Below are 12,980 nucleotides of genomic sequence, written 5' to 3'. Positions count from 1 at the left end.
ACATGGTCTTCTACCTCTCTGAGCACTTAGAAAACTCTGAGAAGTTCATGGAAGCGTTTGAGTGCTTCTTCTTGTGCTGCTTTTGGTTTCTTAGAATCTCCTTTGTCCATGTTTACTTGTTTTCCTTAGTGAGGTAGAGTCGCCCAGTGCCCTGACACTGTCTGTATGGAGCTCAGTGTACTGCAGTGACCCATTTATTCTTGAATATTGAATATATACCTGGTTTCCCCACTGTGCAACAGAGAACAATAATTGTGGGTACCTTTAATTTTTTTTTCTGTGGGAATTTTTCTGTGGTAGTTCATCTTAGTTCAACAAATATTTGCTGGTTTAAATGTTATAGTAGCCATTAGCAGCATTCAGAAATACAAAAGAGACATTCCTTCCCCTGAGAATATGTCTATTTTAATGGAAGAGATGGACACATGAACAGCTGCTTACATTCTAAGATGAAAATTAATAGTGCAAGGAGCAGATTTTGAAATGCCTAGTTGATAAAATTGGTAGTAATTGCTGATTGAACACTGATCATAGGATGATTTCCAGTGGGTAGTGAGGATGGAATACTGTTAATTTTCATCTGAAATACAGAATTAAAATTATAGTGGTAAAGTGAGTGAGAGGAAATCTGTTTTGTTTTCAGTATGTTTACTACAACTCTGAGACACGCAGGCAGAGGCAGTATGGGGCAGGAAAAGCATTGCATCTTTAGAATCATAACACAGGTGGGCAGGCCACACGTGGTCGTAACTGTGCTCTTACTACCCTCTACCAACTGTATGGGGCTAATAATATGGTAGGATCTACTGCATAGAAATTGTAAGAATGAAGTGAAATGGTGTATGCTAAACACTAACTTTAACTGAGCACACAGTAAAATTTCAGTAGTACATTAGAAATCTCTGTTACATACTGTGTAGCAGACAGTATGAATGCAGGAGAGATCAGAGCCCATACTTTTGGGAGTCATGAACAAATAGGTTAAATAAAAGACAGATAAGATTTCTGTAAAGTGGGGTTCCCCACTTTCCAGGCCATAGACTGGTACTGGCCTTCTTAGGGACCAGATCTAACAGTAGGATGTGAGTGGCAGGTAAGCAGATGAAGCTCATTTGTATTTATAGCTGTTCTCTATCATATCACTCCCTGAGCTCTGCCTCAGGTCAATGCAGTGGCCTCCCAGGAATATGCTTTCTACTGTGAGCTGTGCCTACAAAGGATCTAGGTCGCATACTCCCCATCAGGGTCTAACTCTAGTGATCTGATGTGCAGTAAGGCAGTAGTACATCTCAGAGTGGCTGCAAGGGTAGGTTAACATTAGCAAAGGTCTGACTGCAGAGAGATCGCAACAAATCAGTTGTTTGCGGACTCATACCACAACACTATCAGGGAGTGGCAAATGACTAGCTCCCTCTAGAGTCAGAATTTTTAATGACAAGTGAGTTTTACTCCATTGAACAGCTACATGTGGTGACAAGCTTTAAATTGCCATTTATCTTAATCTGTGTATAACTTGCCTATTTTACTTACCACTTGTGTCCATACCACTTCTTCACTGTATACTTGTTTTGCTTAGTTTTGATAAACCCAAGCTTACTCTGTCTAGAACGAGTGAAAAACAAACATCATTGGGCTGGTTATATAGCTCAGTGCACAGAGCTTCCTGGCAAGCGTGAGGTTATAAGTTCAGTTCCGGTACCAAGCAGATGTGACTTCTTTAGGTTTTTTGAAAAGGAGAAAAGAACCAGTGGTGAGATAGCAGAAGACTTGAAGACTGCCAGCAGAAGAAAGCTGCCTTTACAAGAAAAGAAAATACTAAGAGTCTTACTTGGATTACAGATTTGTTGCAACAGATGAGTCACATTTTCCAAGCCCACTCTGTATATAACATGTGGTGAGCAGATAGCCACAGAAGGTACAAAACCTCAAACTTGCTTTGCTGTATGAAGACCAAGCACTGTGCATTAAAAGACAAAGTCTTTGAATTTTTCCTAAAGAAAAAACACGTGAACATGAAGAACAGAAGCAATTATTGAATGCCACTACTTCATCAGTACTGTTACTACTAAACATAATTCTTAGTGACTACTATGTTGCTGTAGCTAAGAAGCCCTTTACTGGTAAAGACTTGAACTTGCCTACTGCTAAGGTTATTGTGAACTTTTAGAAGAGCTGCAGTTCAAACTGTGGCATGTTTTTTTGTTTTTGTTTTTGTTTTTGTTTTTTTACAGAACCAGGGATTGAACGCAAGCCCTTGCGCTTGCCAGGGAAATGCTTATTTTACCGAGCTATCTCCCCAGCCCCTTGCATGTGTTCTTTTGGCAAGCCCCATACTTACATGAATTAATGAAATAGCAGAGGATATTGAGGCACAGTTGTTAGAAAGGATTAATGAGTCATTGTGGCCCAAAATCCAAGTTGATGAGTCTATGGACATTGACAAGGCAACAATGTTTATTTTCATGTGATATATTTTATAGGTGGATGGCATGGAGAATGTATTATGTACTTTGGAATTTTTTTAAAAAAATTATTTATTTGGTACAAGTACAGGGTGTCACGCAGCTTGAACTTGTAGTGATTCTCCTTTTTTTAGCCTTCCTCGCACAGGGAGTACAGTTGTGCGCCACCACACCCATTTTTGGTGGCTGACATGCATGTCTGGGGTTCCTGGGACCAGCATGGCATGCGGTACTGAGGATTGGCCCCGGTCCTCACCATTGCCAGGCAGGTACTTTGACTGCTGAGCTGTCTCCTCAGCCCTGTGTGCACCTTTGTTGCCAGCCAGCACCACAACTACAGATCTGTTTAAGTATTTGAATGATTACATATTAGGGAAACTGAAATGGGTGTTTTCTGCTGTTCTGTGTGTGACTGGATGACTTTATGTTTTCCCTGTTCTGGTCCAAGGGTCACTTCTGGATACGAGTTTATGCACTGTGTTGTCCATAAAGAAAACTGACTGGTTAAAAAAAAACAAAAAAAAAACAAAACAGCTTACCTGAACTTAACATTTTGCAAAATGTGATTAAAATTATCTGCCACATTGAAGAATGTTCATTTAACACGCATCTGTTGGCACAGCTTTGTGAGGAGGTGGGTGCAGAGCACACAAGTCTTGTCTTAAGAAATAAGGTGGCTTTCTAAAGGTAGCTCACTGGCCAGAGTTTTTGAGTTACAGGAGCCACTCCAGAGATTTCTTTAGCAAAACAGTCACCACTTGTGGCACATTTCAGTGACACAATACGTCACAGAACTTGGTTAATCATGTGATGTGTTCAGCCTGCTCTGCAAACTCAATCTGTCAGTTCAGGTCAGACAAGTGTGTTCAGGTGTGACCACAAAAGTGGCTACATTGAAGGCCAAATTAGAATTGCGCAAGGAATAAGGAATGAACATTGGGATTTTTGACGTATTTCACACTTTAGCGGAGCTTTTGAAATAGCTGGCCCAGTGCCTTCTTTCTCGCAGCTGGTGCCTGATAACCTATCTCAGCTTTCAAAAGAGCTTGAGCATTACTTCCAGACAATACCGGGAAGGAGTAGATCTGAGATCTGTTTGTAAATAAACCAGGTGCATGAACTTTGAACATACTAGATTTGATAGCACAGGTGATGATGGCCTTGATGATTTTGAGACGATGTCTCATCTCCATATCTTCTAGAGTAATATGTTCCCATTGGCTTGAGCCACTAGCGGGAGGTACATGCATGATTGTCTCTGGGCCCTTTATACCACCTAATGGGCCTGTCCCATGCTGCCTGGTGGGATAGTCATGCATCTACTATCAGAGCTGTCTGCCCTGTAACGAACATATTAAAGTCCATTCCTTAGACTGCAAAAAAAGCACTGAAAGGGTTCCTTCCATTTCCAACGTTCTGTTTTTCTGAAATAGGTTTTCTGCAGTGATAGCAGCCAAAATGACGTTATGGAGTAGATTGACAGAAGCAGCACAATAGGGGCTCAGAACATAGCTCAGTGGCATATGCACCTGCCTGGTAAGCGCAGGGTCCTGAGTTTGATCCCTGGTACCACAAAAAAAGAACAAACAAGCAAAAAATCAGCAGCACATTCCTTTAGAGTATCACTGTCTCCCATCACCCCAGATGGCACTGTCTAGCTACAGGAAAATAATTTACTTTTTCTCTGACTTCATGACTGTTTTGATGTGAAGCAAATGAGTAACTTTCTTCCAAAAATGACTGAAACAAAATTATATTATTTCTGATCTATAGATTATGGGTACCAAGTTTTCTATACTATATGATTATTAGTTATGTGATAATAATAAAACAAAATATTCATTAGAAAAATCTAGTTGTCAGTATACTTTTTAATATTTATACATAACTATTTGAAGTACACAGAATGTTGTTGGCATAGATTGGTAGCTTAAGTAGTGTTGATACTTTCTGATGACCATTGTTTCCATATATGTCTACTTTTGTTGTTGTTAGAGACCTTAAAACTTTGTTTTACAGGACTGGGGAGATAGCTCAGCAGTCTAATTGCCTGCCTGGCAAATGCAAGGATCTGGTTTTGATCCCAGGTACCACACGCCATGCCAGCCCCCGGCCATTGAAACTGGGAGTTGTGGCACACACCTGTGATCCTGTAGCTGGGGAGGCTGAGACAGAGAATTGCTCCAAGTCTGAGCTGTGTAGTGTAAGATCCTGTGCCAAATAAATAAATAAAAGATTTTTTTTTTTAAAAAAAAACTTCATTTTATAGTATTTGTTGAGGAACTAAAGTAGGCGACAGCTATGTCGTGGTTTTGCTGTTGGCTAACTAGATGTCCTTTCCAGCCAAATCTGGCACTCTCAGAGAAGAGTGAACAGTAGTTGATCCCATTTGTTTTAAAAAGTGTTCAAATTTGATATGTTGTATGTGATATAATGAAATTAGATTTATAATTAAGGGAAAAATATTCTGAACAATGAAATAAATGCTGACTTCCAAGAGTAATCTTCTTCATATTTGTATGAAGCATGCCTATTTTTTTCTCTTTGTTTTCTTTTTCTGTTTTTTTTAGACTAGGCTGACCTAGCACAATCTTCCTGCCTTAACCTATCAAATTCTAGGATTATAGGTGTGTGCCATTATGCCTAAATGAGTCTTCCCATTTTCATAAAGGGTCAGTGAGACTGGGCATGATGGTACATGCCTGTATCCCAGTACTGGGCATGGTGGTACATGCCTGTAATCTCTGGAGGCTGAGGCAGGAGGATTGTCATGAATTTGAGGCTAGCTTGGTCCACATAGTGAGTTCAAGGCCAGCCTGAATTACAAAGGGAGACCCTATCTAAAAAATAGAGGGTAAGTGCATAATGATCAGGCAGGTTTCAGCGTCAGATTCAATAATCCTGAATCCCAGCACTCTGGAAGCTGGGTCAGGAGGATTTTTGTGAGTTTGAGACCAACTTGGGCCAGAAAGTGAGCTCAAGGCCAGCATGAACTGCATAGTAAGACCCTGCCTCAAAAAGCAAAAAAAAAAAAAAGAAAAGAAAAGAAAAGAAAAGGAAAGAAAGAAAGGAAAGAAAAAAAAGAGAAATTTTTCCTTAGAGAATGTAGTTCCCATACTTAGGAGGCTGAGGCAGGAGGATCACCACAGGTTGAGACCAGCCTGGGCTACATAGGAGTAAGACCCTGCCTCAAAAAGCAAAAAAAAAAAAAAAAAAAAAAGTTCAATGGTCAGAAATGACTTATATAAATTAGATCATATTTCTGAGTTTCCAAAAGGAAGTATTCACAGTTAATTTATTGTCTTAACCATACACATGGGCCAGGGTGATGGCTCAGTGGAATAAGCGCTTCCCTGGCAAACGCAAGGGCCTGAGTTCAATCCCCGGTTCTGCAAAAAATAAATAAATAAATTAACTATACACATTGTTTAAAAAAACACAAGTGTTTCAGCTGTATGTTAAATTTAACTTACTTGAACAAATCTGTTATAAGCAAAATCTCTCCTTTGGGGTAAATTGTTGTTAGAACAAGAGAAGCTCAGCCTTTTAAGAGGTAGTTATTGATTACTTTGGGAATAATTTCATAATGAGGGCATTTTCTTCAGTTAGTAAGGAAAAAGAAAATATATGTGAGAAAAGTACAAATTTAATGATTAACAATTATGATTAGCTGTCTTGTTTTAAAGAGTTACACAATTTTAAAGGATTACTGCTGCTGTAGTTGTCAATTAGAAGTTTTAAGTTGGTAGTTATTGTACTTTTTATCCCCAGTCAGGGTGGATGTTAACTTTCAAAGTAGTAGTCTCCTGCACATTCCTGACCAATCCTAATCCCACTCTTCACTCCCGTGAATGTGTGTGTGTGTGTGTGTGTGTGTGTGTGTGTGTGTTTTAATAAAGACATGTGTCTCTTGCTGCCTCTCTACAAGAGACCAGTGCATTGTGTAATGTAATCTGTGCTAGGGAATCCAGAGGTGTAAAGGATACAAAGCTAAAACATGAGTGGTTGATTTTCTGAGGAGGATTTGTGTTAGAAGGCAGCACATCAGTGAGCCTTGAAGATGCTTAGCATTCAGTTCAGCGGAAGAGCCTGCAAAGAGTACTCTGCAGGAAAGAACACTGTGTAAGAGCCCAGAGCTGCCACAAAGCCACTGTTGTTCTGCTGCGGGTGGCGAGGGTAGAGAAAGCAAGCTAGGATCTATGAGCATTTAACTGCTTCCTAATCCAAATTCCTAGCAGTTACTTCTGGAACTCTAGACAATAACTTTATATACTTGATTTTTCAACTTAGATAAAGTGGGCTCTTGGATATAAAAACTATTTTTCCTTATTCATACTGCACTGCTTTTTTCTTGCTCCTCTCAAAATTTGTACTGTTTTTAATAAAACTTTTTCCTGTTATTTATGTTTGTGACTAAATAATACGTGTGGTGTTTGTGATTTGTGTGTTCCCCTAGAAGATAGATATTTAACATTGAATGTTAAATAAGATGTTACATTTTGGAGCAGGAAAAGAAAAAAATTGGAAATGATGCATCTAGGTCCTGTGAGTAAGAATGCTAACCTCTTTTTCCTTTAGGTTGAACAAGTGAAATTGCTTGACCGGTTTAGCACGGGCAACAAGGCGTTAACAGGAACACTATATCTCACGGCCACACATCTATTATTTATAGACTCTCTTCAAAGAGAAACCTGGGTAAGGACTGCAGCAGGACTACTTGCTGGAGCACTGGCAGTGTTTTGTTGTTTTAATTTGAATGTTGTCTTAGTCCCTTTCCTTATTACTAGAACAAAATACAATAGTCCCTTGCTGTTTCGTACTTCAACTTTGGCAGACTTTTACAAGTTTTCAAAAAATATTAATGTAAATTTTTTATTACGGATCTTTCGCTGCATTTCAGGATTTTGCAGTACCGTACAATATCTGTATGTTGTTAAAATTACCTAGGTGTACGAGTTTAGAAAATATTTAAGAACATTAGAAGTGTTTTTTAAAAGTGCAGGAAAGATTTATAAGGGTGTTGGAAGGATTTATAAAGCCTTAATATATACTGAAATAAATATAACATCACTACTTTGCTGATTTTCACTTACCATGAGGGTGTCTGGAATGTAACCTTTGTGCTAAGTGAGGGACCACTGTACCCAATACCCACAACTTAAAGAAGGAAGGATTTATTTTCACTCAGTTTACAGTTCACAGTTGGCTGTCCAAAGATGGGTGTCACTGCAGAAGCGTAGTGGAAGAGAAGCTGCTCATGTCATGGTGGTAGGGAAGTTGAGAGCAAGTAAAGGGGAGCCTGAAGTGAGAAACACTTGTAGGCCGCAGCCCCAGTGGCTCACTTCCTCTACTTTCTAACAGCAGGTCAGCTCTAAGCTCATCTGTAGAATGATTCATGGTGACCATCATGTGCCACTGATCTGGTCACCTCCCCAAGGCCCCCCTATGAGCACATGCAGGGTGGGAGGGGACTGTAGATAGAAAACATGCAAATATGTTTAACAAAACTTTTGGCATTAGTTACTTACCTGAGAATTCTTTCAGTCTCATAGTGATCCTCCTGTTTTCAGCTGCCCCAGAGCTGGGATAACAGGTGTGTACCAGCACAGCCTGAATTCAGCTGGCTCAACCTGTCCAGGGGCAGGGCCAGCATGGCATATGGTACCTGGGATTGAACCCTGGTCCCTGCACTTGCCTAAGCATGCACTTAGACATCTCACAGGCCCGCTCCTCCCTTTTCTAAATCAGTAATATCACATACAATACTTGAGTTCATAAATGCTTCTTTTCACAAATAATTCGGTTGCACCCAGAATTGTAGACAGACGTAGGTTTGTGAACAGAGGCACCAGTGTGTAAACATTGCAGTGTACATCCACATATCTAAACATCTGGTATATATGTATATATAACACATGTATGTGTGTATGTATACGTATATTTTGGGGGGTATACATTCATATAAATGCAAGTATACTCTCAAGTATACCTTTGACCCTTGATCAGATAATGTGTTTTGGTTTGTTTTATTTGTTTTTTTGTTTTGTTTTGTTTTTCTTCAGATAATGGGTTTGAAGTTTGCAGGTCCACTTACATTCTTCTTTTCTTGGAAATTTACAACAATTTGAAAAACTTACAAATGAGCCATGTAGCATAGAAATATTGGATAAAGTAAGAAAACCATAGATACATGTTCATGAATATATGTAGATAGTAGTCATAAAGTATAAACAAATCTACAAAAAATTAAAATTTATTAAAATTTAGCACACAAATACAGGTTTTACACGTTAACTTTTGCAGTGTTTTACTTCCATAATATTTGTGTAGTGTATACTGTGCTACAGTAATAATTTCATAGCATGGTGCCAGGAAGATAGCTCAGTAGAATAAGCACTTCCCTGGCAAGCACAAGGGCCTGAGTTCAATCCCCCGTTCCACCAAAAAAAAAAAAGAATAATTTCGTAGCTGCCTCCTAATGCTGTTGTGATGAGTTCAAGTTTTGCAGCTATCTACTTGATGTGTGATGCCGTCTGCTAAGATCTACAATTTCATGCCAACTTGCTGATTTCAAAGAAGTTATCCTTTTAAATATTTTGGTCATTAGATTTTTCTAATATAATTTGTCTTTACTAGTTTTATAAAAGTTCTGGATTTAATGCTTTAGAACCAGCTTTGTCATACACAAATCTTTCATGTATGTGAGGTTCTGTTTTTGAGCTCTGTGTTCTCTCCTTTTGGTGTCTTCTAGTGGGGAAATGAGTAAGATGTATAATGAGTACTCGGGAGAAATAGGAGAGGGGGACAGAACGTGCAAGTTAAGGAAGGTGGTGATTTCTTTAGTGCCACACAGGTAGAACAAAATACTAAATAAGAGGAGCTTATGTGGTGCCGCCAGCTAGCTTGGGTTCCAGTGCCAGTTCTGCTCCCTTTTGCTCTCAGTGAGTGTTTGACTGATAATGGTAATAAACCTCCCAAAACAGAGTGGGCTCTCCTTAGAACCCTCATCTCCTTTTATCAGGGAGAAGTTCTCTAGGTTGTCTGCTGTTGACTTTCTTGAACATCTGATTGATTGGAAACTTTAAGGGAGGCAGAGAACACAGATTTTTGGCATGTTGGATTTCTTGGGAGAGATGAGTATTGCCATTAAGGAAGATGAAGAGGATAACAGAACTCAGTATCTGTGCTGTGTTAACTTTGAGCTTAGTATTGCCATGGGGTAGGGTTAGCATTAGTCTTCATGTAGGACTCTTGTGATTCTTAGATGAGAGCAAATAGGAACAGCATCTAGGTGTAAAGCACAGTAGTGGCTCAGTAAGTCACAGCTGTGCGGCCTTTTTTTAAGCAATAGCATCAAGGCTAGAGCAACCACGTTGCGCCGGGTCACTGCTCTTGGTACATACTTCCTTCGTCTGTGAATTCTTTGAGTTCCAGGAGGCCATTTGGTTGATTTGTGATAGTAGCAAGGACGTAGGTGCTCAACCTAGAGACTGACCTTGGGTAAGTTGTATTTCTTTGAAGCACTGGGTCCCCTCCTACCTGGGCCTGGAGTTTTGCTGAATGGTACCTTGTGAAACCATTACTCAAATCTTCATTCACTCTTTAGACCTTTCTCTACCTACCTGCCTCAGTATCTTCTCTGGGTGTTTTCATCTCTTAGAGACAGTGTGAAGTATAGATTCATCGTTCCTTTGGCTAGTAGGGCTAGATCATTGCTTCAGATTCCTTAGAAATTGAAAGCATAGTTGGAGAGAGCAGCCAAAGCTATCTATATTATTATTTTCTCCTACTGCTGTGTTTACAGTGCTTTCTTACTAGTACATTCCTTTACTCCTGAATTAAGTCTGCTTAGTGTTTTAGATTCATAGACATAGCATTTTAATTTTAGAAGGTGCTTTATATACTTTTGTCCCATTGTCTCATTTTACACATTTTTTTCAGAACCACATAGACTAGGTAAAGATAGACCCAGATCCCTTTACCATTCTTTTGCAAATACTTTTGGATTTTATTTGGGATCATAACAGTCTGGAAGACTACAATTAGTTTTTTGAACTTTATTCTCTATTTTTGATCATTTTGAGTAAGTTAACTCAGGCTCACTAAAATAAAGAGTAGCAGTGCTGAATTTTAGCCATGCAAAGGGACTACATATGTGTATATGTTAATAATAATCTATGATATGTATAGTTTTTTTATAGAAATGTTTTCTCATGCATTTTTATTATATACAGTTAATCTTGCACGTGAACTTTAGATATGTCATGTGTAATAATATTAATAATACAGTGTATGTATATTATATAATCTTTACTGTGCTATGAAAAGTAGGAATGATATTGCAAATAGTAGATGTTGTAAAAGAACAAAGTAGCAGGTGGCAGTGACAATCAGATCTCAGTATTGAGTTTGTAGAAGGAATTTTTATTCATTTCCTCAGGAAATATTTATTCTGTGGACAGAGGTATGAGGGAAGTTGCCTATATTTCTGGCTAGAGGCATGCATTCATTTTATAAATTGTGGCTTTGAAAGCTTAGATATAATATTTGAGATGTTGTTAGAGGGAGGCATTCCTAATATGCATTCTGAAAGAGAATAAATATTTAGTGCTTTCTGCATTGATGATTTGAATTTTTTTCGTGCCGCAGATATTGCACCACCACATTGCCTCAGTAGAAAAACTTCCTTTGACTACTTCTGGATGTCCACTCTTGATTCAGTGCAAGAACTTTAGGACTGTGCATTTCATTGTTCCCAGAGAAAGAGATTGTCATGATATTTATAACTCTCTGCTACAGCTGTCAAAACAAGGTATTGTTCTTAGAGACCAAAGTTTACATGCTCAATTTGAGATGAATTGCCCAAAGTACTTAATATCCCATTACTGTTATTTTGTACTTTAAGTTGTATAGTCAGGCTCTTGTGCTTTCAGCTGTCCCCTTCCCAACTCCATCTCCATGACTTACAAATAATTAGAGACAATTGATCTGGGTTGAGTGCTGTCCAAAGCAAAACACTTACAGTGTAGACCAAGGCAACTTTATAGTATAAAAATTTCTTGATAGCAAATAGTACTTCGTACTCCATGAACAATGGAACTGACTTGGAAAATGATATTAATAAATAGAAAGATAAGGAAGGTCATGTTCCTCTGGTAGAAGTGGGGCTAAAATATTAATAGATTAGGTTGGGACAAAAGGCAGATAAACCAAGGGACAGAGAGTTTGTCCTATTTTAGTAGAGGTGTGGATAGGCCCTAAAGAGACATTTTCTCCCTGCCTGTACCTTGGAAGTCTGGAGGCCCTTTATCCCCAACATGACTTGGGTTACATGTTGAACTGGGCTTCAGCTGAGCAACCTGGGTGGCAGTCTGCGTGCCTGGTCTCAGGAGCAGATTTGTGTCCACTTGAACCTGCAGCACTCTCTTCTCCTATGTTAAGCGAGAGCATACAGTAAAGATGCTTCCCCACTTACTCTTCAGAAGTAAGTGTGCTTCTGAGGTCAGTTGCTATTTTCAGTCTACACTCCTGTAGGGCTATGTAATGCAGTTTTGTGTACTCTGTGGTATCTCTAGTTTATCATTAGGCATTGTTCTTTCCATTTTACATGTCATTTGGGAAAAGTTGTGAGTAGGAAATAGCTACTTGTGTTTTTATCATTTGACTTTTAAGAAAATATTGCAATAGAACATTTAAAATATAAGTCTAACTATATTCCTTACTAGTTAATTTTTCCTGACAAATTGCATCTCAGATTCATACATGTGCTTTCAGATAGAAACATTTATATCACAGAATTTAGAAGATACTCACTTCAAATATAGTATGAACATTTACTAGCTATCTGTGGAAATTTCAGAGACAAATTGAGAAATTTTATTTATAGTGTATTAAGTCTTATAGATCACATTTTTAATGTTTTATGTGTTGTATTTTATAGCAAAATATGAAGATCTCTATGCATTCTCCTATAATCCCAAACAAAATGATTCTGAACGATTACAAGGCTGGCAACTCATTGACCTTGCTGTAGAATATAAGAGGATGGGAGTGCCAAATTCACACTGGCAGTTGTCTGATGCCAACAGAGAATACAAGGTAATTTAGCAACCTTATTTAGAAAATTTAGAAAATGTTAGTATAAGAGGAGCAGAGAGTGTCATAGCAGCAAGTTTTCTATATATTGTAATGTACTGTTCTTGCACTTGATAATTTGAAAAGTTTTTGAAGGTGAATTTTAACATTATGGTTTTTGAACTGTAATAGATGAATCATATTTTGATATTTACAGATTTGTGAAACTTATCCCAGAGAACTGTATGTTCCCCAGTCAGCAAGCACACCAGTAATTGTTGGCAGTTCCAAATTTCGGAGCAAGGGAAGATTCCCAGTTCTTTCTTATTATCATCAAGAAAAAAAGGTAGGAACCTTCTCTTTTAATTTTTTTGTTAATATATCCTCTTTTAGTTTAAGAATCCAGAAGAATACTTTTACTTTACATTGTCATTATTTTTTTTT

The 12,980-nt window shown here is 38.4% G+C and overlaps 1 protein-coding gene across 2 annotated transcripts in view; it reads left to right on the top strand.

Moving 5' to 3' along the window:
• Positions 1 to 12,980, top strand: part of Mtmr6 (myotubularin related protein 6) — a 63,361-nt gene that overhangs the window by 6,582 nt on the left and 43,799 nt on the right. The window contains exons 1-5 of one of the 2 annotated variants that reach the window (XM_023715081.1): positions 652 to 725; positions 7,041 to 7,157; positions 11,112 to 11,274; positions 12,403 to 12,560; positions 12,754 to 12,882. In XM_023715081.1, the coding sequence (XP_023570849.1) occupies positions 684 to 725; positions 7,041 to 7,157; positions 11,112 to 11,274; positions 12,403 to 12,560; positions 12,754 to 12,882 (609 nt within the window). In that variant the 5' untranslated portion in view covers positions 652 to 683. Of the gene's footprint in view, positions 1 to 651; positions 726 to 7,040; positions 7,158 to 11,111; positions 11,275 to 12,402; positions 12,561 to 12,753; positions 12,883 to 12,980 lie in introns of those variants that run through there. The other variant, XM_004631036.2, reaches the window with a different exon arrangement.

Source organism: Octodon degus, unplaced genomic scaffold, assembly GCF_000260255.1.
Source record: "Octodon degus isolate 3935 unplaced genomic scaffold, OctDeg1.0 scaffold00038, whole genome shotgun sequence".
NCBI lineage: Eukaryota > Metazoa > Chordata > Mammalia > Rodentia > Octodontidae > Octodon > Octodon degus.
This window is presented reverse-complemented; position numbering and strand designations above follow the sequence as displayed.